Source organism: Gopherus flavomarginatus, chromosome 15 (assembly GCF_025201925.1).
Source record: "Gopherus flavomarginatus isolate rGopFla2 chromosome 15, rGopFla2.mat.asm, whole genome shotgun sequence".
NCBI lineage: Eukaryota > Metazoa > Chordata > Testudines > Testudinidae > Gopherus > Gopherus flavomarginatus.
Genome location: NC_066631.1, coordinates 1788795 through 1816258, shown reverse-complemented (window position 1 = coordinate 1816258; position 27464 = coordinate 1788795). Strand labels below are relative to the sequence as shown.

The 27464-nt window shown below is 48.9% G+C and overlaps 1 protein-coding gene across 8 annotated transcripts in view; it reads right to left on the bottom strand.

Annotated features, from left to right (window-relative positions):
- Positions 1 to 27464, bottom strand: part of LOC127034663 (acyl-CoA dehydrogenase family member 11-like) — a 36301-nt gene that overhangs the window by 4944 nt on the left and 3893 nt on the right. Inside the window, exons 2-13 of one of the 8 annotated variants that reach the window (XR_007769450.1) lie at positions 19366 to 19598; positions 18553 to 18652; positions 15610 to 15727; positions 14533 to 14675; positions 14240 to 14389; positions 13905 to 13999; positions 11199 to 11298; positions 8413 to 8553; positions 6757 to 6849; positions 5574 to 5811; positions 4490 to 4622; positions 121 to 205 (exon numbers count right to left, since the gene is read on the bottom strand). Coding sequence is in view for 5 of the 8 variants with exons in the window: in XM_050923767.1 (XP_050779724.1) it covers positions 34 to 205; positions 5704 to 5811; positions 6757 to 6849; positions 8413 to 8553; positions 11199 to 11298; positions 13905 to 13999; positions 14240 to 14389; positions 14533 to 14675; positions 15610 to 15727; positions 18553 to 18652; positions 19366 to 19598 (1453 nt within the window). In the remaining 3 variants the exon portion in view is untranslated. Of the gene's footprint in view, positions 1 to 33; positions 206 to 2260; positions 3597 to 4489; positions 4623 to 5573; positions 5812 to 6756; positions 6850 to 8412; positions 8554 to 11198; positions 11299 to 13904; positions 14000 to 14239; positions 14390 to 14532; positions 14676 to 15609; positions 15728 to 18552; positions 18653 to 19365; positions 19599 to 27464 lie in introns of those variants that run through there. The other 7 variants (XM_050923767.1, XR_007769449.1, XR_007769451.1 and 4 more) reach the window with 7 other exon arrangements.

Below are 27464 nucleotides of genomic sequence, written 5' to 3'. Positions count from 1 at the left end.
TACAGTGGATTGTTTGTCAGTTCTCTCCATTACCTGTGTAGATCCTTGCCAGAGTGTAGGCAAAGTCTCTTGCTGCTAGCTCCATTGCAACTGCCCCTTTTGAGCCAACTCTTTGAGTGAACTGGCCAAGCCTGTGGAGAGCATCCTGGAGTAGCTGCACAGAAGATTCCAGTTCTGAAATGCTGGAAGCCAACTCCAGCTTCCCCTGCAAAGAAAGGAAAAGTTATTGAGAGCCTCCCACAGGGAAACACAGCTGCTTAAATGCTAATGGAAGAGATCAAACCACTGCAGTTCTCACTGAGGCGGCCACAGGAAGCTTATACCACACCAGCCAACACTGACAGAACGCTGCTCAGCTGCACTCAGGAGAAAATTGTTTGAAGGAAAGTTGCAGCATTAGTTTATTAACTGAAAAACACCGTGAGCTAGATCCACCATGCTGGCATTCCAGCAAGGTTTGGATACCAACGAGTGTACCCACTACCCTGTAATTACATACCTGTATCAGGTAGAAATTATACATGTCCATCACCACTGTGTCTGATCTGTCCTACATCCAAATATTTCCACTTTCATTAAGACGTTAGAGCTGCGCTCGGAGTGTGATTGCAGCTACTGCTCTCCTTGAGCTAACAGGTAGGTTTGAAGAATCCGTCCCTCACAAGTCACATATGTGGGAAAGCCCAAAGCAGTCAGGCCTGCGCTCAACTCTCTGAGAATGGATGGCAGGGCTCTGGCTGTTCCAAGAGGCTTTGCTGGCTCCTCTGGTTAAGCTGCCATTTTCCCAGTGGCCTAGCTGTCTTGTAGAAAACGTGACAGGTCAGCAGTGAGACCCTAATACCACTCTACACTGGCTTCCTATTAATACTATGGTGTGCACACTGCTGCCTCGGCGTGTGAGATTGAGTGGAGCCTTTAATCAGGGTTTCCCATGCTGCCATAGGGTGAGCTCTCAGAAGGGCTCTTGATTCGAGTAACGTGTATTTGTATCCAATATATAAATGCCATTATGCATCACTACACCATATTACTGATCCTGCATTTGGATCTGCATTTCCATGGTCATTGGGTTGAAAAACTTGCAGTGTGTGTGTGAAATCCTGGCCCCTTTGAAGTGTTTTGACATGGACCTCGGTGAAGCCAGGATTTCACACTGGGTCTTGGCCCAGCGTCTGGGGTGCTATGTTTTACAGAACTGTACATCTTTACCCCAGTAGTTCTGCAATTTGTGCTTTTCTGCTGTAATACAATGTGACCGAAGGGTTACAATGGTTAGATTTGCAAAGAGGAGCTGGTATTTTAGAGTAGCATTTTGTAGAAGGTGAATTAATCTCTTATTTGCAGATTATTTGTGAAACTGACACTTATTAGTAGCTCATATCCTACTAAAAAATAGTTTTGTGTATTTTAGGCTTTCAGTACTTGAGGTGATCATGCAGTTCTTACTGGAAAATACAGCCTGTTGGCTCAGTAGGAGTCAACCTGTGAAAATTCAACACAATTTTGTATCCTATAAAAACTTGCTTGCACTACTAGCTTCCTAAGTACAGGTTAGGTCTGTTGCCAAGATAAAGTCCAAAGGAACCTCCAAGCCCACAGAATATTAATGAGATGTTTTAAAAAGCCTTTTGCAAAAGTAACTTAGAGGTTGATGCCAACAAATAGCATAGAATCCAAAGGCAGAAACACAGGCATAACAGGCTGGGATGAAGCCAAAGGGATATAGGTTTCTCAAAACACAGTAGATTCATACACCACACTACAGTAGAACCTCAGTGCTATGAAAACCAGAGTTATGAACTGACTGGTCAACCACACACCACATTTGGAACCGGAAGTATGCAATCAGGCAGCAGCAGTGACACAAAAAACATAGTACAGTACTGTGTTAAATGTAAACTAAAAAATTAAGGGAAAGTTTAAGGAAAAAAAGATTTAACAAGATAAAGGAAACTTTCTGTGCTTGTTTCATTTAAATTAAGGTGGTTAAAAGAACCATTTTTCTTTTGCATAGTAAAGTTTCAAAGCTGTAAAAGTCCACGTTCAGTTGTTAACTTTGGAAAGAACAATCATGAGAAGGTGTTCATAACTCTGAGGTTCTACTGTAATACCTTGGTACAGCTGGCTGTGTAACAAACTGCTATTGCCTAAACCAGGGGTTGGCAACCTTCAGCACGCGGCCCATGAGGGTAATCCACTGGCAAGCCACGAGACATTTTGTTTACGTTGACCATCTGCAGGCACGGCGCCCTGCAGCTCCAACTGGCTGCAGCTTGCCATTCCTGGCCACTGGGAGCTGTGGGAATTGGTGGCCAGCACATCCCTTCCCGCAGCTCCCATTGGCTGGGAACGGCAAACTGCGACCATTAGCTGTGGGCAGCTGTGCCTGCGAACGGTCAATGTAAACAAAATGGGCCACATGCCAAAGGTTGCCAATTCCTGGCCTAAATTGCCATGCTGTTGTGTGTTTAAAGGGACCCAGGTACTGCAGGTACAAAATCTGATCAGCTTTAAGGCATGGTTCTGGTCAGAAAAGTGACAGGTTGTATTCTGTATGTGTTCTGCATCAAATCCTTTCATCTCTAATTTGCTAATTTTTTACAGGTGATTTTTTTTCCCCCAACTGCCAGCGGTGTAAACTCAACGTACAGGAAAATCAAACTGGGTTTTTTCCCACTTCCTCTCTTGTAAGGAGAAACAAAATTCTAGAATGAGAACTTAGCCAGCAGCTTCACTGCTCATGTGAAAGGCAGGAACAACTCCAGCTTTGCTTTGCTCCCTGTCTACCTGCTCTAAGTCCATAAGCGTATAACTGACAGGAGGCTATATCAATGGGGCCATTTTTACCGTCACTTTTCTGACTGATGTAGTCAAACAGAGAATGACCTTTAATATTTCTGAATCCATCAGAGACTGTTTAAGCTGCCACTCTTTGGTTAGCCTCTCCTTGCTGCAAACAACTAACAAACAATACAGCAAGAACTGGACTCATTTCTTATAATGGAGAATCATTTTCAAGGTTATGCGTATTTAAAAATAAGAGCGAGGACACCAAAAACAGGGGGCTTTGATTGCAAATCATATTTACTTCAATAGGGCTGCACAGATTTTACTGAGGGCACAAACTGGCCTGCAGAATCATTGCTGATGATCCATGAAAAGGCAGAACGCTCGGCTTTATCTGTACATAGCCCAGGCTGAGTTTTGCACAGCTGACATTCAGAAAGATCCTGTTTCATTTGTGAGCTGATCAAATTTGATATGAACTTGTTGGCATACAAGAATCCTGGAACCTCATGATACCATTTTTAAAATGTCACTTCTCAGAGTAGAAGTGGATTTTAAAATGCATCCAAAGTTCTGCAGCAAAGCCATAGCCAATAAAACTGGCCCCACATATTGCTCATCTGAAACTCCCAGGATCTCTCCCAGATTGTTGTCTTAGGAAGCTAGTGCCATTTCTCTCATTCATTCCTCTGGTTGCACTTTATATGTGAAGATCAGCAGGATAATCACCCAGTAACATGTTTATCTTCCTTCCCCTTGCCTTGCCTCTGTAGAATGCATCATGAAGTACGCACATGAAAGGCTCTCAGCTTCCCATAATCATATAGTGCAAAGGAAAAGAAAGTTACCTGTCATTCATGTTCTCTGGAGATATACTTCAGTGGCTCACTGCTCTTGGAACCAGGCTTCCAGCACAAGACCAGGTGGGAACTCCCTTAGTGGCTGGCACCCCTCAGTATCCCATACTTACTTGCTGTCCAAGCAGGAGAAGAACGTACTCCCAACAAGAGCCAGTTAACACAAGCCAAAGGCAGAAATAGCAGACCCTCAGCTCTGTGGGGAGGAGGCTGGATGGGAATCCCCTCAGAGAACAAACATTCCCAGCAATGTTCCTTCCTCTAGAGGTGCCCTTCACAGTAGATTCCAACTCCTATAGACAACTATATGAAGCATGGAGCTAAACCAAATGGTATCAGGTAGCAAGAGAGGCAATAACGGTGGGAAACAAGACTCATGCCTAGAATGGTAACAATCCATTACTTTTATGGAGGGCTAAACTATCTCCCCAAAAGGTGGGTGTCATATGCTGGCTGGCCCTTTAACAGATGGCTTCAGCCTTGCCTGTGAGGTAGCAGTTATCACCCAGCTGATTCTGATCTGGGGACTTAATTACAACTAGTGACCCCCTGCTGTGAAAAGGTCAGAGTGGACTACAGAGGAAGGAGCTCCCTCTCCCTGGGAAGGCCCTGGTGAAGGCAAGCTGAAGTGACATCTGAAAGTAGCAGGGAGGTCCCTAGGAGAAGTTGCCGGTGTCCCCGGGGGGAGAATGCAGTGCAGAAATCTGTTGAGAAGCAGCACTTGCAGGGGAAAAGCACAGTGGGAGGGGAGGCAGTGCTCTGCTGAAGAAGTGCACGGAGCCCAGGAGGGGCAGAAGCACCTTTGTTTGGATGTTTATTTGAATTTTCAATTGGACTTTCATTACCTAGGAGGTGACCTGGCTGGAGGGCTAGACCATGGAAGATGAAAACAGAAACAGGCCAAAGTGGTAGTCCACAGGTGGCACGAAAGGTGAAGATCCCAGCAGCCCCACACTCTGATGCCAGGGAGTGGTATGGCTGTGAGTAGAAACAGTGGGTAATAAAAAAACACAAAATAAATCCAATTTCTAGAGGCCAGGAGAGTTGGGGCACCGGCAGCTCAGAAGCAGGTTGTGTTACACCCATATGTCAAACCAGGATTCTGGTCTAGAAGCCTAGTCTAAGCAATAGTGCTTGGTACTTGGATGCAGAGAAGACCTGCTGTCTCCTGAGTAGACAGATCTGAGCTTGGAAGCCCCAAGTGAAATGAGCCTCGACAGGCCCAGCTGGCTGCAGCATGGAGAGATGCAATGAGACAGCCATTTAGCCAAGCTTTGCTTGGTGTCACTCGAACCTACTGGAATAGTGTTAAATGAAATGCAAAGCTGGGTGGGCTTTTTAAGGGCTTCAGTCCACTCCAGAGAAAGTATTGGGGCATTTTTCACATTGTTTGTTGAGGCTCTTCTGTGGGACAGGCATGTGGAATGTTGACAGGAGAATTGGTTCAGTAAGGGTATGGCTACACTTACAGCCGTACAGCGCTCCCGCGGCAGTGCACTGAAGTTGAGTGTGGTCGCAGCGGCAGTGCTGGGAAAGATCTCTCCCTGCGCTGCAGGTACTCCACCTCCCCATGGGGATTAGCTTACAGCACTGGGAGCCGCGCTCCCTGCACAGGGGCAGTGTTTACACTGGCGCTTTGCAGCGCTGTAACTTGCTGCACTCAGAGGGGTGTTTTTTTCACACCCCTGAGCGAGAAAGTTGCAGCGCTGTAAAGCGCCAGTGTAGCCAAGGCCTTAAGTCAAACCTTTTTCACCACCTACAGCTCAAGGATGGAATGGATAAAGTAGTGCATGGTTGTTGAAACCAAGAGCCATAGCTAGAGAGCTGTCAAGTCTCTCTGGGGTCTTCCCCTTCCCAAATCACAGCCATAAGGAACATGGGATGCCAGGCAGCAGCAGCCTCAGCACTGAGTGAGAGTGGGGGAGATACCTGGTTGGATGCTATCAACTCAGTACTCTAAAGCCAGTGGTGTTCCCAGCAGGTCTTGCAGTAGGAGCAAGAAGCCAGGTCCAGGGAGGTGGTACGTCTAGATGATCAACGTTGCCATGAGTGAACACACCTGCACTCCAGAGCAGAATGCAGCTAGCACCTGGCCTTGGCTTTTGGTGAGAGAGCGCAGCACATCAAGTGAGAGGATATTTGTTGTTCCCTCCCAGATGGTCAGCACCTGTGCAGGAGGAGGGACAGGCAGGAAAAGGAGCTGTTATTGGGATTTCTTACCAATGACAGGAATGCTCAGACTGATCTCCTCCACACATCCCATAGTGACTGAAGGGTAGAGCTGCTAGGCATGGAGTCAGGGGAGTGGATGACCAAGGAGAAGTGGAACTGCTGAGTCAGAAAGAGCAGATGTACGGGGGGGGGGGGGGGGGAAGGGTGTGAGCCAGGACTTCACGGTGCTTGCAGAACACGAGGTTAAAGGCTGGGGAAGGAGGACAGGGTTAAAGGCTGGTGGCGAGGGCAGATGGAGTGCTGTGAGAGTGGAAGGGAGGGAGAGAAGAGGGCTGTGAGGAGCAGATGAGGCTGGGGTTGAATGAGGTATGAGGAGGTTGAAAGGGGTACGGAAGGGTGGCATTGCAAAGCCCAAAGAGGAGACGAGGGCTGGAGAGGGAATGAACTGTGAAGGGAGGTGAGGAAGGCTTGTAGGGGAGATGAGAGGGGTAGACCAAGTTTATGGGAGCAGCCCAGGGGAGGGTGTGAAGCAGGAGGGGTCAGTTATCTAAGGAAGGAGTGAGCCCACATGAGGACGAACAGGCAGTGGAAGTCAGTATGTGGCTGACAGCTCAATAGCGCCCCTGAGCAGGAGTCAATCACGAGTGACATGACGGCGAATGGCCCTCAGGATGAGAAGAACAATGACAGACTAGTCAGTTCTATCACAGTGTTAGAGCTCTGTGGTGATGTGAGGTCCAACAGCAGGGCTGGCACACGGGCAGAGGACAGCCATGACATTAGACGGGAGGGCAAGGCCTGGAGGCATGAGCACACACATTTGGCAATCTGTCTTTGGCAGAGAGCCAGGCAACAGTGTAGCACTGCAGAGAGATGACTGGGGGGCACCAAGTGAGGTGCTATGGAGAAGAACTGTCACGTTTTGTTTCTGTTTTCTTACCTGGGCATCTCGCAGTGCGACTGGCAAGCCTGTGTCCTCCATGTAGCCCTGCCCTCCAAAACATTCCAGTCCCTCAGAAATAACAGCAATCGCCTGCAAAACACAGATCACAAGACTCCAGGATTTGAACCTCAAGATCCAAATTACCCAGATGGAGAAATTGCTCATGCTATCCTCCATGCTAATTACCATGTTGCATCCAAACAGTTTTGGGTGCTGATCCTGCAGGGAAAGGGTTAAGTGAGTTATGCTGACTCAGTGAGGCAGGTGACTCCTTAACCTACATGGACATAAAGGGATTTGGAGGGACTCTCTGGGGAGAGGTTCTAGGGCAGTGGTTCGTGTGTCCCTGGAGGGATGCAGAGGTCTTCCGGGGGGGTACAACAACTCATCTAGATATTTGCTTAGTTTTACAACTGGCTACATAAAAAGCACTAGCAAAGTCAGTACAAACTAAAATTTCATCCAGACAATGACTTGTTTATACGACTCCATAAACTATACACTGAAACGTAAGTACAATATTTATATTTCCATTGATTTTATAATTATATGGTAAAAAGGAGAGAGTAAATGTTCAGTAACAGTGTGCTGTGCCACTTTTGTATCTTATGTCTGATTTTGTAAGCAAATAGTTTTTAAGTGAGGTGAAACTTGGGGTCCGCAAGACAAATCAGACCCTTGAAAGGGGTACAGTGGTCTGGAAAGGTTGAGAGCCACTGATCTCTAGAGCATGGGCTGAGCAGTCAGACCTGGGGAGTAGGCTTGATAGGATTCTCATAACATCTTCTTGAGGAGTTCTATGTTAATAAAGCTAAAGCCCTGGGAGGAGTCAAGTTTGGGGTTTACATGGTACGTGAAATGATCTGTGTGTACAGCAGGTTGGGAAAGACGCCTACTCAAAGGGCCACTTGGTCAAAATCTTTCAGCAACTTATAATGTCAACTGTGAGAGGCCAGCAAGTTGCCCCGAGAAGCAGATAGTAATCCCGGTGCTCCATTAATAAATAATGCAAAAAATAGTGCCTGGAAGTAAAGAAATTTATTTCAAGACAAACACATTACCTCCCTCCCTGGATAAGTGGATCCATTTAAACTTCTGCACACATTTAAAGAGAGAGAGAGAGACAGCAGGAGAGACCTCTAGAGTTAAGGTTGAAACTGAACTTCTACACAAACCCAGCTCCTTTTTCAATTGCTCATAACTGTAGGAAACAAATTCCTTTGGGGAGCGAATTGTTTTTGCTTGGTCTCTGGTCAAAGGAGAAGAATTCTCTTTTTTAATTTAGCAAAATATGTTCAGCCAAGTGTACCCACACTTTAAAAAACCCCACACCACTGTTCCATCTGTTCTGATCAGAAATGTGACATGTGCCTCAATCACGGACCAGAATATGCCCTCTCCCCTGCCCTACAACCTCCACTCCCCACAATGCAAGCAATTAATTAACTCACCTGCCCTAACTGGCAGCAGTCAGTCCATTGTTCTGCTAGCCTTGCAGGAGCAGGTTTTCCTCTTTCTACCCCAAGCCCTGGACCCTGTATTGCTGCTGCAATCTGTATTCTCCCTGTAACTCATCCCTCCATCCAGCCCAAGGTCAGTGACATGCTGCACAGAGCCCCTCCCAGGGCTGATCGAACGTGGCCACCCCAATACCTGTTTCCCAGTGTAGAGCTTAGCGACTGGCGTCAGCAGCCTGAGAAGATGCAGGTCCTGCTCACTGGCCATCTTGGTCTCCTCTAATCCCAGCAGCCTGGCTATCTCCATGAGCATGAGAAAGGCCCCCCGAGTTTCCACCTGCAGGGACAGAAGCAGCAGAGAGCACTCACGTGCAATCCCTGTGGGCACAGGCATGCATCAACCCCATCTGACCTTGTACCAGGAGAATTACCTTGAATCAGTACCAAGCCCCTGCCAAAGCTGCATTGGCAAAGACTGCTCTGCCCAGTCTGATATACCGCAGGTATTACAGCCCAGGTGTGGGGTCCTTGCTCCCTTGGTAGTTCTGTAACCGTGGTCCACTATTAGGAGTGTGACAGTGCCCTGTTTTTTAGGCTCCATCAGACACCAGATCAATACTCCTTCCAGGCACCTGATACAATTCTCGATGTCACAAGTCCACATCCTCCCACAGTGATGTACAGGAAACAAGATGACATCCTTCCAAAGATGGAAGGATGGAGTGGACTGCACCCTCAGCAAGTTTGCAGATGACACTAAACTGGGAGGAGAGGTAGATACACTGGAGAGTAGGGATAGGATACAGAGGGACCTAGATAAATTAGAGGATTGGTCCAAAAGAAACCTGATGAGGTTCAACAAGTACAAGTGCAGAGTCCTGCATTAAGGATGGAAGAATCCCATGCACTAATACAGACTAGGGTTAGGGTTGGTGGCTAGGTAGCAGTTCTGCAGAAAAGGATCTAGGGGATGAGAAGCTGGACATGAGTCAACAGTGTGCCTTTGTTGCCAAGAAGGCTAATGGCATATTGGGCATCAGTAGGAGCACTGCCAGCAGATCGAGGAATGTGATCATTCCCCTCTATTCGGCACTGGTGAGGCCACATCTGGAGTATTGTGTCCAGTTTTGGGCCCCACACTAGAAAGAGGATATGGAAAAATTGGAAAGAGTCCAGCGGAGGGCAACAAAAATGATTAGGGGGCTGGAGCACATGACTTATGAGGAGATGCTGAGGGAACTGGGATTGTTTAGTCTGCAGAAGAGAAGAATGAGAGGGGATTTGATAGCTGCTTTCAACTACCTGAAAGGGGGCTCCAAAGAGGATGGATCTAAACTGTCCTCACTGGTACCAGAGGACAGAACAAGGAGTAATGGTCTCAAGTTGCAGTGGGGGAAGTTTAGGATATTAGGAAAAACTTTTTCACCAGGAGGATTGTGAAGCACTGGAATGGCTTACCTAAGAAGGTGGTGGAATCTCCTTCCTTAGATGTTTTTAAGGTCAGGCTTGACAAAGCCCTGGCTGGGATGATTTAGTTGGAGATTAGTCCTGCTTTGAGCACGGTGTGGGACTAGATGACCTCCTGAGGTCCCTTCCAACCCTGATATTCTATGATCTGCAGAGAGGCAGGAGTACTGCAGGTGCAAACACTTGTCAGGACCTGCAAGGACTCTGGCTGATTGCTTGATGAGTAGCTCACTTCCCTGGCAACATGATATTAAGCTTTTCTGCATGCATCTGTTCTGGTGTGCTCTGCAGAGACCACTTAGACCAGCTGGCCATATCACTGTTCAGAGGGTGGACTCAGAGATGCTAGAACCTCAACTTCTATGTTTGATAGTAACAGCTTGGAGATACTGCTGTCTCTCCCCCACCACCATCACCCTGAAAAAGGATTTTTATATATTAGATGGGGATGAAAGAGAAACTTGTCCCACCATGGGGGCCAAGTATTTGCATGATTTTACATTTCTCAGAGCAAGAAGGAAACAGAAGGTTTGACTGGGTTTTGGGGAGTGAACAGAGCCCTTTGTATTTTAGATCCCTTTTTGAACAATAAGTTTCTGCAGGTTGTTTTTTGGTGATCTACCATAACAAACAATATTTTTGTCTCTGATCTCTGTAAAGCAGAGAAGGACCCAGCTGCTAAATCCAGACTCAGGTCTGAAGCCCCTTCCACAGCCCAGCTGGTTCATCAGAGCCAGAGTGCAGGTTCACACCCAGCTTGCTTCTATAGTCCTCAGTCCTGTTTGTCTGTATATTGTTATTATTTATTTCTATTACAGCAGGGCCTAGAGCTCCTGAGCAGGATCAGGGCCCCATGGTGCCAGGTGCTGCACAGACAGCGTGAGGCACCCAACGCTCTGAAGTGCTTACAGTCCCCATAGAATTTAAATAATAGAGCACCATGTACTGCACCAGGGATTCCACAAATCATTCAGGGACCATTCTGGACATGGGTGAAACCCACTCAGGGGTGCTCTGTCCACCTCTACTGGTGGCTGGGTCTCCTGTCAAAGTTAATGAGACAGCTATGGTCTTGACTAATGCAGCTGGATCTTTTAGCTTAGGCCTCTGAGGCTCATGCTTTGAGATCCGGATGTCCCAAGCTCAATTACACGCCCAAGGGCAGGGTTTACATGGGCATCCATGTACTTCTATGAGGAACAGCTCTGCACCTGTCTGAGCAAATCCAGACTCCTGCAGAGTGGGTGAATTTCTGCTCAGCTCAAATCCTGCTAGAGTACATCTCACATCCCTGTCTAACATGCCCTGGATCGATACTAGCCAGTTCTGGCAGCCTTGTGCCTAAAGCAGGGTTGAGAGCATCAGTAACAAAACTCCACAGAGCTCTGGCCAGTCTGGTTATGAACAACAGTGGCAGGCTGGCCTTCCTGATTCACAGCTCCCTGCAGCAGCGGTGAATCTTTGTCTTGCGGCAGGAATGAGTGAGAGAGCGAGCTGAGTGCGAGGAAGCCTCACCTCCAGCCGGGCCATGGTTTGCATGTGCAAGGGATGGTCCTTGATGAGCTTTCCAAAGACGACCCGCTTGCTGGCATACTCTCTGGCCAGGTTAATCACCCTAGGAATGAAAGGGCAGTCAGGCATGGAGGGTTAGTGGCTGCAGCCTTTATATTCCCATCTATATTAAACCCATTTCCTAACTTCCCTTTTGAGCCATTCACAGCTTGGGGATGCAGAATAACCCAGCCATGGCAGATGGAAGTGATACTGTATAGTCAGCCTAGGAGACAGCTAACCCAAAGCAGTGCTTACTTTTCCCTATCACCCCAGCAAACCTCTTCCTGCTCACCCGCCTGTTGTCAAGGGCTGAAGGCTGGAATGCTGTTGCCTTGGTAATACTGTTAAGGCTGCTCAGTGCATCTGTCCTTGGACTAGCAGCTAATGAAGCCTGCTAATTTAGCAGACCTCGATGTTACTTATAAAGAGAGCGTACAGGCACAGAGTGACAAAGGCACGCGGCTGGTGTATTGCCCTCAAGTTGCAGTCCTAGCGCCTTGGCTCCATGGTTACTGGTATGCTAACACCAGTGACTGTGGCAAGGAGTGGCTCAATCAGCAGCAAGAGTCTCTGCTGTTCCCTAGGCCATACAAAGGGTTAAGGCAAGGGACCCTGACATTTATAGCCTGAGACAAACAACTTACCTACCACCCTGCCAGTTTCGTGACATGTTTGTTACCTTCTCTTGTGCCTGATATCTCAGACACAACATCCCTATTAATTGTTCTGTTAAACCATCTGCTCTTGTACAAGATTGGGATGTATCCGTACTAGCCTTCTGAAAAGTATTTGCATAAATATTTAGCATGTTATTCTTTTGCCAAGGCCAGGCCTACTTTGGTTTACAGCCTTTGGTTCAGGCCTCAAATCTGGCCCCAGGCCCAATGCTCCAGGCTGTCTATTACACCAGCTAGCTCCCGGTTATTATTAGTAATCATGCTTAGGATAATAGTGCCAAAGGCCCAACTAAGAAGGGGGCTCCTTGTGCTAGGCACTGTACTGAGTAGTGGACAGTCCCTGCCCTGAACAGCGTCCAGTCTCAGTAGATCAGACAAATGCAGGCTGGGAGGAGGCAGAACACGCCAGTCCAATGAGCCATGCACTAGCAGCACATGACGTGTTAGTGCTGTGAAAGAGAGGGGACGGGACAGGGCAGGGGAGAGGAGAGGAGAGAAGAGGAGAGGCAGGCATGGAGTGCCGCTAAAGGGAAGAGAAAGTGAGGAGAGGGTTGGAGCAAACAACCAATCAGCACAGAGCAGAGAAAGTCAGCGAAGGTCCTACAGAGTTAACTGGACTGTCCAGACGTGCCTGCCTTGGTGGCTTTCTGCCCATGCCCACTGGAGTATCTGGCTGGCTGTCTTCTCCCCAAGGCTATATGGCGGGGGTGGGGGGGCGCGGAGGCACCATCTCGGTCCTAGCACAAAGTCTCTCTGTAGGATGTTTCTGGCCCCTAGTCCAGTCCCAGTGGATGCTTTGGGAGGCTCTAACATGGCTCTGGTGTGTCAGTCTCAATGCCAGCTCAGCCAAGAATTGTCCAGGTGATGCTGGCATGATCCTCAATGAGGACAAGTGTCAGTGATTAGTTCTAGGGAGGCCAAGGGCTTGAGTTCAGTTACTGCTGTGACCATCCCTCAGGTCCCTGGGAAGTCTGTCATGGTCTTTTCCTCCACACCTGCTAGTTCACACCTTCCCACCACCTCCTGAGCAGATGCTGCCATGCCTACCCAATCCCACCAGGAGGGACAGCAGTGACAAACCCTTCTCTTGCACTCCCTGGATGTCCCAGCAACACCAGTAGGAGAAACAGCCAGTCCCTGAGCCACTGCTGGCTCCCCACACCTGCATGCATGTGCCACATTTGTCCCTGGTGCTCCTGCACTCCTCCCTTCCCAACCTCACCCCTGAGCTTGGGGGTGGGGGATGGGCATGGGGGAGGTGACAGCGATTTCTTCTCTCCACCACTCCCCAGCAGCGGAGACATGAGTAGAACCTCCACTATCCCCCCATTTGGATCCAGCTGGGCTCCCACATAGTTATAGGTGGCTGGTGCCCTGTTGTGCTCGATGCTTCTCAATCTCTAACTGGGGCCCTGGGGCGCTGCTGTAACACCAGCAGCAGCCAAAGTGGCCCAGGATCTAGCCTGAGCTGCCACATGTCCCACTGACAGCAGAGCACTTGGGAGCCCTCCCCGGGAGGAAAGTCATTGGAGCTTAGTCAATTTACATTTCTTCACCTGCAGAGCTATTGCTGGGAACAACGCACATTTGGGGCATTCTTTGCTACTCTTCAGACAGGAGGTTGCCCAGCAAGTATGGCCTCTTGCATAGGCTCTGCTGCACATTATCATCTGCCCTGCTGTAGTGCCTAGGACCCCCCTCTGCTAGGCACTTAGAAACACAGAGCTAAGGGGCGGACCCTGCCCCAAGCAGCTCACAAACTGAGCCAACATTAAGAAGTCCTACTTGAAACAAAAACAGCAAATAGGACGTTTGAAAGCCAGGATGTTGTGAGATAGAAACAACCTTCTCCTCCCACTTCCCTGCATCACTTAGCTCCCAGACATGGCCCCACCACAGCACAGTGTGGCTCATGGCAGCAAAGCAAAGCTGAGCCCCTTCGTCCGCCTGGCTGCTCCCCCAGGGGCATGGAGATCCACGTGGGCTTCACCTCCTCATGCCAGCCACTGCAGAGATGACATTGTGGATCCTAGTAATGGTCAACATGTTGGCAATGGAGGCCACACCCCGACCCTCTGCAGAGATCTGAAAGCATCAAGGAACAAAGGCTAGAATAAATCCCCCCATGAATCTCTTTGGGAGTGGAGTGTGTCAATGGGCTGGTGGAAATGGACTCTTCCCTCCATCTCAATCTGCCTCAGTCATCTGAAAAATCTGACTTCTTGCCTCAAAACCCCCACCCCCATGTCACTGTGTGTGTTTGCCAGCCCAGCCCATTGAGTAGGAGAGAGCTGCCTGATCTCCCCACTGCTGCCTCTTGCATACCCGGTGTGCCTTGGATCCATCCAGCAGCAGCTCAGCTGTTGGCACCTGCCTGGTCCCCAGCTTCTGCTTCAGCCTTTGCACCTCAATGCCATTCAGCTTCCCCTGCTTATCTCGCACTTCCAGGAAGAACAGGGACAGACCTTTGGAGCCCTACATAGAAGCACATGTGAGAGATCCCTTCACTGCAGGGAGTTCCACACAGGCTGAATGAGGAGGATTTGGCTGTGATGAAGAATGGAAGGGGAGGAAAACAATGTCTCTGCCACCTCCCCAGGCTCCACTGGGAAACTGACCTGTTCTACACGTCCCTGAGCATCCATGATCCTTGCTAGGGTCAGCGTCATGTCTGAATCAGTGGCTGAAGTAAACCATTTAAAGCCGTAGAGGCAATATGTGCCATCTGGCTGCTCTCTGGCCACTGACTCTGTGCCACTAGCTGCAAGAAAAGAGCACAAGATCTTGACTTTAGGGGAAGCATCTGTGACAGGCAATTCTGGCTTATGGCTTAAGCAGCACCTCTTTAAATTGCTCTACGGTGTCAAGATGAAACACGATCAGCAACTAATCCTCTTCACTGTCCTTGGGTGAAGTGCAACCAGGGTAAAATACTCACACCTCATAGAAAAGGAGCCCAGCTAGAGTGTTAGCAACCCACAGCAATTGCCTCAGGCTAAGGGCAAATACTGGCAGCACTGATAGGCACAAATGATGCAACACTATCACGGCTCCCATTCCACCAAGAATGGCAAGGGGCACTCTGTACCCAGGAGCCCTGCAGTCTTGCCTTGCCCAACAGTGTTCACTCTTCAGCTGGCCTTTTAATTTCTCCCAAAAGGGAATTACACCTCACTGTCCAGGATCCTGCTGAGAACACCTCCTCCCAGAGTCATCTGTCTCCAATATGCAGCATTGAGGTTTCCCTGTATCCTTAAAGCCCCATATCACCAACATTTGCTTGGGAACAAGAGAGGAGGACTAGCATTTGAAAAAGGGTCTTCCACAGTTCTCTGTCCATCACAACAGATGCTGGCTAGAACACCTCTGCTGGCTGTGTTCAGGGCTGAGCTTCTCTCTGGAGCGGCCATGGCCCTAGACAGCTGAGTGGGTGTGTGGTTGTGGCCTGGAAGATCTGTTTTGTTGTGTGTTGGTGGCAACAAGAGAGATTGTCAGACCATCTAGGGGGTGCAGGGGGTGTCAGATGCATGGTTTCCCTTGGTTTTAATCCACTACATGGTTTTGAAAACAGCCCCAACTGTTTTACGTTATTGTTAACACAGCCCACTGTGGTCTTATCGGCCTTGTCAGTTATTAAAGAAATGCAGCCACACAGAATGCTGCCACTGGAAATGCTTTCAACCTGTGACACCTACCAACATCAGAGCCTCCTTTGCGTTCCGTCATCCACTGGCCAGAGGTCCAGAACTTCTTGGGGTCGCGTGAGGTCAGGTGGCCAAAAGCTTTTGCTAGGGGCCCGGAAATACCCAGAGACTGTCGGGGGAGAGGGGGGGTGGAGAAGAAAACAAAGAATTTCTTGAGAGAAAGATCCAGAAGGGCTAGCTACATATTTCACTGACTAGACTCCTGGAGGGGGTGGGGAGAGGATTCCATCTTCCTCTGAGGCATCAGAGATCAGCCACAGCTAGAGACAGGACAAAAACAGGCTGGCCCAGCACCCCGAGGTGGTACAGAGAATCCTCTTTCCAGATGCCTGGCTGCTGGGTCTTGCTCACATGCTCAAGGTCACACTGATATCCAGATTTTAGGTTGGAAAAGAGTTTTTCCCCAGGAAGATTGGCAAGGGCCTTGGGGGTTTTTTCACCTCCTTCTGCAGCATGGTATGTGGATCACCTGTTGGGACCACCTGGGCATATACTACCTATTCAATTTCCTGCCATTGCAGGGCTCTCAGTGTCTCCTGTTATCTCACTGTGACACACAATTTAGGACTGAAATGCTTTAGTCTAAATAAAGTTCCACAGAGGCATCTCTGGGTGGTGGTGGCGGCCTGGGACATACAGGAGATCAGACTAGATGATCTAATGGTCCCTTCTGGCATTAAACAGTGTGAAACAATTGCCTTCACAAGCTGCAGAGGGTCATCCAAAAACCTGTCCCTGGGTCAGAATAGGCAAACTCCATCCAGGGCAGGGAATCTTTCAATGTCCTGAATCCCTGTGTGTCTGGTGACTGCTGCAGAGTCTCGGAAATGGCCCAGCGTGTCCACGGGGGAGGGCTGACAGTAGCATTGTACAGAGATAAGATCCAGACTCCATTACACAGGGACATGTCCTGGGAGGTGCTGAGCGCCTTCAGCTCCCCCTGACTTCAGCACCTCTAGAGATCTGGCCCAAGAGTTTCCACAGCAGCCTGTGCACCAGGGTACAACGTACATCACCAGTACACAGCAAGCTGCAGGGAGGACAAGGCCCTTAGGATTATTTGCTCACTGTACAAAGGCCAAACTATGCTGGTGAGCTCAGGGCCTGATTCTCCCCCGCTCTGTACCTTGTGTAGGCACAGACACCTGTGCAAACCCAGCCAAATCCTCAGCCCAGGAAAGTCAATGGAGCTCAGCTAATTACACCAGTTGAGGATCTAGCCATGGCATTTAGCACCCACTTTGCACAAGTGTAAGTGACTGAAGGGGGGAGGGATAGCTCAGTGGGTTGCGCATTGGCCTGCTAAACCCAAAGTTGTGAGTTCAATCCTTGAGGGGGCCATTTAGGGATCTGGGGCAAAAATCTATCTGGGGATTGGTCCCACTTTGAGCAGGGGGTTGGACTAGATATCTCCTGAGGTCCCTTCCAACCCTGACATTCTATGAACACGGTGCAAGGAAATGGAGAATAAGGGACTTATAGCCTTGAAATAAAAGTGCCTGGAAGACCAATTATTTATTATTTGCATTACAGTAACAGCTAGAGCAGTGATCACCAATTGGTCAATCACAATCAGCTGGTTGATCCTAGAGGATCTCCCAGTCAATCATGATCTCCAGCAGGGCTCCCAGAAGCAGCCAGCATGCCCTGTGCCCTGGGGGAGAAGGGGAGGATGGGGCAGGGGTCTCCCTCCATATGCTGCTCCTGTCTGCAGGAACCACTCCTATTAGCCAGGAACTGGGGACTGTGGCCAATGGAAGCTGCGGGGGTGGTGCTTGCAGAGAGGGGCAACGCGTGGAGCCATTTGCCGCCCACAGCGGCGCATTGGCCTCTTCCAGGAGGGGTGTGGGCCAGGGTAGGGAGGGAGCCTGACTTAGCTTTGCCACGCAGCCGGAGATAAATGCTGCCCAGTAGGAGGCCACACCCCAAACTCCCTCCTGCATCCCAAATCCCACCCCTGACCCCCTTCCAGAGCCAGCACCCCACTCCCTCCTGCACCCCAACACTCTGCCCCAGCCCTTACCCCCTCCCAGAGCCAGCACCCCACTCCCTCCTGCACCCCAACACTCTGCCCCAGCCCTTACCCCCTCCCAGAGTCAGCACCCCATACTCCCTGCCCCAGCCCTAATCCCCCTCCCAGAGCCCGCACCCTGTATGTCCTCCTGCACTCCAACACTCTACCCCAGCCCAGAGCCCCTTCCTGCACCCAAACTCCCTCCCAGAGCTTGAACCCTTCATCCCCTCCTGCACCCCAACTCTCTGCCCCAGGCTCAGCCCAGAGCCCCCTGCCACACTGCGAACCCCTCAGCCCCAGCCCAGAGCCTGCACCCCCACCCAAACCCCTACTCCAGCCTGGTGAAAGTGAGTGAGGGTAGAGGAGAGTGAGTGACGGTGGGGGGCATGGAGTGAGTGGGGCAGGGCTTTGGGGAAGGGCTGGAGTAGATCCTGGGTTACCCTTAAATTCAAAAAGTGATCTTGAGCATAAAAAGGTTGGAGATCACTGAGCTAGAGGCTTCCTCAGAACCCCACTTTGCTCCATGCTTGCCACAACAAGCTTGAAATCTAAGAAGACAGGACACCAATGACTTGTCTACACTAGAAATTTGCATCAGTGCAGCTCTCCCACAGATATAGCACTGTCAACACCAGCACTTAGGTCAGTGTAATTATGGCACTCAGGGTGTGGATTAGTCACACCCCCAAGAAATGTGGTTATACCAATGTCCTTTTGTAGTGTAGACCAGGGCTGAGGCACAGAACAGGGAATGACTTACACAGAGTCACTCAGCAGGTCAATGGCAGAGCCAGGAACAGAACCCAGCTCTTCTGGATCTGGTCCAGCACCCCAGTCATGATGCCATGCTGCCTCTGCAACAAATGCCGACACCTGCAATGAAATAGCCTGTGCTGATGAGTGACTAGCTGTATTCTTACCTCAATTACTTTAGCTGCTCCATCAGTCATGGCCAGCGGGCAGGTGAAAAGGCCAGCAGAGGGTGCATATAGGTACAGCTTGGCAACCTGTTGCACACGGCTGCCAAAGAAAGAAATCAGGGATAAATATGCCCCACAGCAGTTCAGCTGTAGTGAGGAGAAAGGTACCCAGTATGGAGAGAGAAGTGGGTGCAGCCATAAAACCTGAAGAGTATCAGGGCTACCCAGCTCTATGAGTAGAGGAGGAACAGTCTCCAATCCAAACCAGCCTATGACAGAGCAGGAAACAGAGTCCTGGCCCAAAGGCTTGTGCCCTGGCAGATAGCATGCAGTGAGTGCCGTTCTAGAGCATGGTAATAACTGAGAGCTCTCTCTTGGGCTACAGCTCCTCAAAATTACTGAGGAGCCAGATCCAGCCTTGTGTTATTCCAGTTTTATGTCAGGGTATTCCAGTGCAGCATGTGTGTGTGTCAAGCTGGAGTGTGTGGGTGAGTTAGGCCCCCGGAGCGATGAAGGAGCATGGGGCCATGATAGAAGATTATGAAAAATTATAGGCAGTGAGGACTGATTAATAATGACGTGGTGTGTTACAGTGGGCAAAAACACTGCTGTTCTTTCTGGTGGGGTAGGGGTGAGTTTGCCTCTACAGCATTTATTACCCATGAGAAGATGGGGGACCCAATTCTGTGATATGCTGAACAACAACCTTCGAGGCTTAACCTGCAAGAGGCACCCAGCACCATGCAGAGGATTGGGCCCTAGAAGGGGCACATGCCTGAGACTGTGGAGTGGTTCTGATACCAATATGGTTACCTCCAGATGGAGTATTTCCTCTCGTAGGCCTCAGCGATCAGCCCCTCCTCTGCTGCAATCTCCTTCATCCTCTTCCAGGCTGGGCAAGTGACAATGTGGTCCACACGCCGCCCCCAAGCATCATAGTGCAGCAGTGCAGGAGGATTCAACTCGCACTCACGCCCCAGAGAGTCAATCTCGGCCGTTACACGAGCCCCAAACCTCTCCAGATCCAGACTCACCTTCTCCAGCACCTGCAAGGCAGCCCCAAGGAGACCTCAAAACACACTCAGTGGGGTGAGGAACCTGCAGGCAGTCCCTGAAATGTCTGTCAAAGCAAAAGATGGAACCTGTTCCTGGATGGCACTAACCATCTCTTTGCCCACCCTGCCCCCTCTGGCCTGCTCCTTTGATGGCATCTCTTACGAGTTGGGACAGCAGCCTCTCTCTTAGCCTGGGATCAGTGTGTCACTCTGCTGTCACACTGCCTCCATGCTCTCCTCTCACAAAGCAAATCACCCTGGCTGCCCCTCTGGATTTTCCAGAAGACAACAGGGCTTTAACATCCACCAGGTCCTGAGAGAGCAGCATACAGGCTCTTGTTTACTGACAACAAGGACCCTAGCAGGAGAGTGTGCCAGCGCCATCTGGAGAGGAAGGAGCAGTTACTACTCCATTTGATGAGGAAAGGAAGATGGTTCGGCAGTTTGGGCCCTAGCCTGGGACTTGGGGAACCTAGGTTCCATTCCCAGCTCCGCCAGTGACTCACTGCGTGGACCTGGACAAGTCACTTCTCTCTGTGCTTCAGTTCCCATCTATAACATGGGGATCAGGCTGCCCTATCTCACAGAAGTGTTGTGAGGCTAAGTACTGCCAAGCTTGTGAGACATGCTGGTACTAGGGTAACAAGGGCCACTGAAGTACCTAAGATTTCTTCCTGCTAAGAGCTGATCTTTTCTGTGCTCCTAACCAGTATGACACATGACACTGTCCTTGCAGGGATCTCTGTTCCCGCCAATATGGGGCAATGCTCTTTTATCAGAAGGGACATAGCAATGGAGATGAAGTTCTTGAGGCCAGATACTACACAGGTTCTGCTGATGCTGCTGTGACAAATGGCCAGAAAGGGTTAAGCATCCTGCAAAATAAATGACTCAAATTCAACCCTTAAAGACATATGGGAAGATAATGTTTGTGTTTTTGTATATTTACATATATATGGGTAGCGGTCAACAGTGAATCAAGAGTCCCAGTCTATGCTGTATTCTGTTAATTCAGAGCTCAGAAGAACATCCTAGCATGTAAATGAATTGTTAACATAGGAAATGGCTCTGTAGTCATCTCTCTTTGAAGTATACAGCAAATCATCTGTGAATGGTGGAAAATCAGGGAATTGCCTTATGTTAATCTGTGTGAATAATTAATGACCATGCTTAGGAAATGAGGGCCCTATTCAAAGGTGGCTTGAAATTACATAAAAGATCCGTGGGTCCCAATCCTTTTTTATCTCAGACCTGCTTAAACTTCATCAGGGGACGTTTGAGTCGCAAGATGAGATCCCAGTTATGCTGATACATCCTGGATATGATATTGGGCATTGGACTATAAGCTATGGACTAAATTCTAAAAGAACTCTTTGCAACTACAAGGCTCACCATCTCTGCTGTAAATCTGAACCTCAAGAATTGAACTCATGTCTGTATGTAAATTGATCTTTTAACCATACTCTCTCTTTCCCTTTTAAATAAATTTTAGTTTAGTTAATAAGAATTGGCTGTAAGTGTGTATTCGGTTAAGACCTGGAGTATTCATTAATCTAGGAGATAATGTGTCCGAGCCTTTGGGATGGGTAAAACCTTTTTATATGATGAAATAATATTTTCATTAATTTTCATCATATCTGACTTGGGTAACTAGGTGGAGACCTGAGGCTGGGATACTTTAAAGGAACTTTGTTTTGGACATCTGCGTGACCAGTAAAGTACAACAGAAGCTGTTTAGTGCTGGCTTGGTAAATCTAAGTATTAAGATTTCCTCCAGTTTTGGGGTTGTCTGCCCCATTCTTTGCAGTTCACCTTGAGTGACCTCAGCTGGCTCCCCTGGGCATCCAGTCACAGCGGCCATAGCAGCAGGGCTCTCTACTGCGGATGCAGTGTAAGCTGATGGAAGGAAGAGTTCTGCCAGAACAACATTAGCAATGTCAGCACAGATGTGTCTACACTGGGGTTTTGCCAGCAGTGTTAAACATCCCTGCCCAACATCACTAAGCTGACAAAACTTTACAGCATAGGCTTGACTTTAGTTGCTGGGCCAGAGTAGAGAGATAAGACACCCTCCCACTTTATGCTGATGAAATACAAACATTACATTTTCCTTTCCTTGGTACCAAAGTGTACATTGACTTTTCATTAAAACATACCCTACATGATCACCTTCTTTATCAGTTTTCCTTTCAAATTGGATAACCAGTATACGAGATATATTTTCCAGTTAACTCTTTGAAGACTCCATCCTTCTTATCAACCAGTTTTCTTCCAGGCTACCCCATCCTAAAGGATCAAGCTGCGTGTTAGGGGGATCGGGGAGAGCTAACACCTCTTGGAGCTCTGTGATGGGGTATATCAACCCCACACTGGTGAGGCAAGGGTTAAGGAGCTGCTCTGGACACCAGAAGTCACGCCCCCTTGCCTCTGCTGGGCATGCTCCCAGTGGCGGGAGCATTCAAAAGGGAGCAACTCAGCTCAGTCTTGCCTGACCTAGAAAGAGGGCAGTTGGGTGCAGCAACCTCCTGCCGAGAAGCCATTGGGACTAAGCCTCCTAGCCAAGTCGCTGTAAGCTCATCAACTGTAGGAGCCAAGGATGGCAACTTGCTGTCACCAGGGGAAGGGGCTCCAGAGAGGAAGCCAGGAGAGATCCCAAGACACTGTGACCCCAATGGAAGTACAGAGACCAGGGATAGGAAGTAACTTGGGGGTGTAAATAAAGGTACCAGACCCTAGGCAATGGATATGGTCTACGTTAGAACCCAGTGGAGTAGGGTAAGCCTGGGTTCCCCTAGCCCCCTGCCTTGCGACTACAGCCACTAGGCAGAGCGGATCTTGACTCTTGCCATTGGGCAATGACACTGGGGACTATAGCCACTAGGCAGAGTGGCCTTGGACACTTGCCACTAGGTGGTACTGCCAGCTTGGGGCACCCAGGCAGCCCCTGACAAGGGCCTCTTAGGGCCAGATGGCTTCCATGACCCCAAAACAGGCCTGTGCCTTACAGGCACAGTCTAAGGGTATATCTACACTACGGGATTATTCTGATTTTACAGAAACCAGTATGTGGAAACAGATTGTATAAAGTTGAGTTCATGTGGCCACACTAAGCACATTAATTCGGCGGTGTGCGTCCATGTACTGAGGCTAGCGTCAATTTCCAGGGTGTTGCACTGTGGGTAGTTATCCCATAGCTATCCCATAGTTCCCGTAGTCTCCCCTGCCTATTGGAATTCTGGGTTGAAATCACAATGCATGTTGGGGCAGAAACAGTGATGCGGGTGATTCTGGGTAAATGTCATCAGTCCATCCTCCCTCCGTGAAAGCAACAGCAGGCAATCATTACGCGCCCTTTTCCCAGGATTGCCCTGGCACACACCATAGCACGGCAACCATGGAGCCTGTTCAGCCTTTTTTCACTGTCACCGTATGTGTACTGGATGCTGCTGACAGACGCGGTACTGCAGTGCTACACAGCAGTATCCCCCTGCCTTTGCAAGTTAGCAGAGATGGTTATCAGTCCAATTGTACCATCTGCTGATTTGGAAGTTGGCAATGACGGTTACCAGTCATATTGCACCATCTGCTGTTGCCATGGGTGCTCCTGGCTGGCCTTGGTGAGGTTGGCCGGGGGCACATGGACAAAAATGAGAATGACTCCCCAGGTCATTCCCTTCTTTACGTTTTGTCTAAAGGTAGAGTCAGTGCTGCCTAGAATATCAGGCAAGCCTACTAAAGAACCAGAGAGGCAAACGGCCGCTCCGGGTCAGAGCCCCAGACATCCCGCAGAAATGATGAGCTGCATGTCTTTCTAGGGAGTGCCCCTGCAACAATCCCACCCATTGCTTCCCTCTTCCCACACCCCTCCTGGGCTACCGTGGCAGTTATCCCCCCATTTGTGTGATGAAGTAACAAAGAATGCATGAATAAGACAACACTGACTTTATTGAGATAAAATAGGGGGGAAGGCAGTTTCCAGCTGCTATGATATTCCAGGCAGGACTGAATCTCCATTAGACATTAAAGGGGTGCAGGGAGCACAGTCTCCAGCTGCCATGATATTCCAGGCAGGACTGAATCTCCAGGAGACAATGCTCAAAGAAGGGAATGACTGGGAGTCACTCTCATTTTTGCTCGGCACCCCTGGCCGACCTCACCAGGGCCAGCCAGGAGTGACGGATACCAGTCCTATTGTACAATCTGCCATCAGGAAGAGAAGGCAATGGGATGCTGCTGTCCCCACAGTGTCACCGCGTCTGCCAGCAGCATCCAGTAGACATACAGTGACATTGAAAAAAGGCGAGAAATGATTTTTTTCCCCTTTTCTTTCACCAGGGGCAGGGGGGGGAAGAGATTGACGACATATACCCTGAACCACCCGCGACAATGTTTTTGACCCTTCAGGCATTGGGAGCTCAGCCAAGAATGCAAATGGTTTTTGGAGACTGTGGGATAGCTGGAGTCCTCAGTCTCCCCTCCCTCCGTGAGCGTCCATTTGGTTCTTTGGCTTTCCGTTACGCTTGTCACGCAGCACTGTTGAATCTCTGTTGTGGCCTCTATCATAGCCTTGGAGATTTTTTCAAATGCTTTGGCATTTCATCTTTTGGAATGGAGTTCTGATAGAACAGATTCATCTCCCCATACAGAGATCAGATTCAGTATCTCCCATACGGTCTATGCTGGAGCGATTTTTTTTTTATTCTGGGACTGCATGGTCACCTGTGTTGATCGGTGCTCCACACTGGGCAAACAGGAAATGAAATTCAAAAGTTTGCGGGGCTTTTCCTGTCTACCTGGCCAGTACATACGAGTTCAGATTGTGACTGCTTTCTGGACAGCAATGGTGCACTGTGGGATAGCTCCTGGAGGCCAATACTGTCGAATTGTGGCCACACTAACCCTAATCCGAAATGGCAATACTGATTCAAGCGCTACTCCCCTTGTTGGGGAGGTTTACAGATACCGGTATTAAGAGTCCTTTATATCGATATAAAGGGCTTTGTTGTGTGGACAGGTGCAGGGTTAATTCGGTTTAACGCTGCTAAATTCGATATAAACTTGTAGTGTAGACCAGGCCTAAGAGTCCAAGTTGCATGTGCTTCACTGTTCTGGAATTTGCTCTGGAAATGCAAGAGCCCTGGGCCTCTGTAACTGTTAATCTCAGTTGAGAAGCAGAGCATGACTTAGACTCATAGACTCATAGGTCAGAAGGGACCAATCTGATCATCTAGTCTGACCTCCTGCACAAGGCAGGCCACAGAACCCCACCCATCCAATTTTATAACAACCCCTATCCCAGGACCGAGTTATTGAAATCCTCAAAAATGGTTTGAAGACCTCAAGCTGCAGGGAAACCACCCGTGCCCCATGCTGCAGGGGAAGGCGAAAAACCTCCAGGGCACCTGCCAATCCGCCCTGGAGGAAAATTCCTTCCCGACCCCAAATATGGCGATCAGCTAAACCCTGAGCATGTGGGCAAGAGTCACCAGCCAGCACCCAAGAAGGAATTCTCCGCAGCAACTCAGTACCCATCGCATCCAACATCTCCCCGCAGACCATTGAGCAGACCTGTCTGGTGGTAATTCAAGATCAATTGCCCAAATTAACGATCCTATCATAACATCCCCTCCATATACTTATCAAGCTTTGTCTTAAAGCCAGGAAAGTCTTTTGCCCCTACTACTTCCCTCGGAAGGCTATTCCAGAACTTCACTCCCCTAATGGTCAGAAACCTTTGTCTAATTTCAAGTCTAAACTTCCTAATATCCAGTTTATACCCATTCGTCCTCGTGCCTACATTAGTACTAAACTTAAATAATTCCTCTCCCTCCCTAACGTTAACCCCCTTGATATATTTATATAGAGCGAGCATATCCCCCCTCAGCCTTCTTTTGGCCAGGCTAAACAAGCCAAGCTCTTTGAGTCTCCTTTCATAAGGCAGTTTTTCCATTCCTCGGATCATCCTCGTAGCCTGTCTCTGAACCTGTTCCAGTTTGAATTCATCCTTCTTGAACATGGGACACCAGAACTGCACACAGTATTCCAGATGGGGTCTCACCAACGCCTTATATAACGGTACTAACACCTCCTTGTCCTTGCAGGAAATACCCCGCCTGATGCATCCCAAAATTGCATTTGCTTTTTTAACAGCCGTATCACATTGGCGACTCATAGTCATCCTGCTATCAACCAGTACCCCAAGGTCCTTCTCCTCCTCCGTCGCTTCCAACTGATGCGCCCCCAACGTATATCCAAAATTCTTATTATTAATTCCTAAATGCATGACCTTGCACTTTTCACTGTTGTATTTCATCCTATTTCTATTACTCCAGTTTACAAGGTGGTTCAGATCTTCCTGAATAGTATCCCTGTCCTTCTCCGTGTTAGCAATACCCCCCAGCTTCATGTCATCCGCAAACTTTAGTAGCACATTCCCGCTCTTTGTGCCAAGGTCAGTAATAAAAAGGTTAAATAAGATCGGTCCCAAAACCGATCCTTGAGGGACTCCACTGGTGACCTCCTTCCAGCCCGACAGTTCACCTTTCAATACGACCCTCTGGAGTCTCCCCTTTAACCAGTTCCTTATCCACCTTACAACTTTCATATTCACTCCCATTTTTTCCAATTTAACTAACAGCTCCCTGTGCGGAACCGTGTCGAACGCCTTACTGAAATCTAGGTAAATTATATCTACCGCATTTCCTTTATCTAAGTAATCCGTCACCTTCTCAAAGAAGGAGATCAGATTGGTTTGGCACGATCTACCTTTAGTAAATCCGTGTTGCAATTCGTCACAATTACCATTGACCTCTATGTCCTTAACTACTCTCTCCCTTAAAATTTTTTCCAAGACCTTACATACTACAGACGTCAAGCTAACAGGCCTATAATTACCCGGATCACTCTTATTCCCTTTCTTAAAAATAGGAACTACATTAGCAATCTTCCAGTGCAATCCTTGCTTCACTAAGCAAGTCTCCAAACGGTGCCAGGCATCTAACTAGGCAGGAACATTGGAGGAAAAACATGATCGTGAGCTTGCAGCAAACCCAAAGTGCAGTGCTCTGTTCACCTCCAAGTAACAGTGCCCTCTCCCCCGTCCCCTTCCAGGAGGGAGAGACCAGCAACCTGCCTGGTAATTCACATGTGCTCCAAATGGACCTGCCACAATTAGCTTTGTAATTCAGGATGTTGCCCAAGAGTTCTAATAGGTTCTTTGCCTACCACCTAGTAGAAAGGTCAGTGTCCCTGCATTTGTGACCACAGAATATAACATCCCAGCAGCATCTTAATGCTGCTCTTCCACTAAGATTATCCACTAACCATCTAGTCCAAAGCAGAATCCAGTAACTGCCATGAAGCCTCATTCAGTGCTTAACCATATTCAGTGCTCGGCTAGCCCAGTGGTTGGTGTGTTAGAAATGCTTTAAGACAGAGATGATAGAGAGGTGATCCCTTATGCTCCAGGGCCTTTAACAGAGAGAGATGGAGGAGTTCCATCTCTTTCAGTGATGGGGAAGCTCCGCAATGCAGAAACCAAGTGTTCATAAATCTGTATCATCACTTCTATAGTCAGATCTGTTCCCACCACTAGAAACAGAAGAAGCTTCCCTAGAAGGAGATGGGCTCCCCCGCACCAACAATAAGCACACATAGGAACAAAGGACTAGAAGGGATCTCTTGGGTCACCGAGGCCGGATCCCTGCTATTGCAGGCAACCTCATTATATAATCCTGATGAGAAACTTATCAAACTCCATTTTAAGACCAGTTAGGTTGTGTTTTCTTTGCATTGGAAGAATACATTTAAGCTCACAGCTGGGAGCTACAGGGGACTTCATTGCAGCTGGACTTTGCA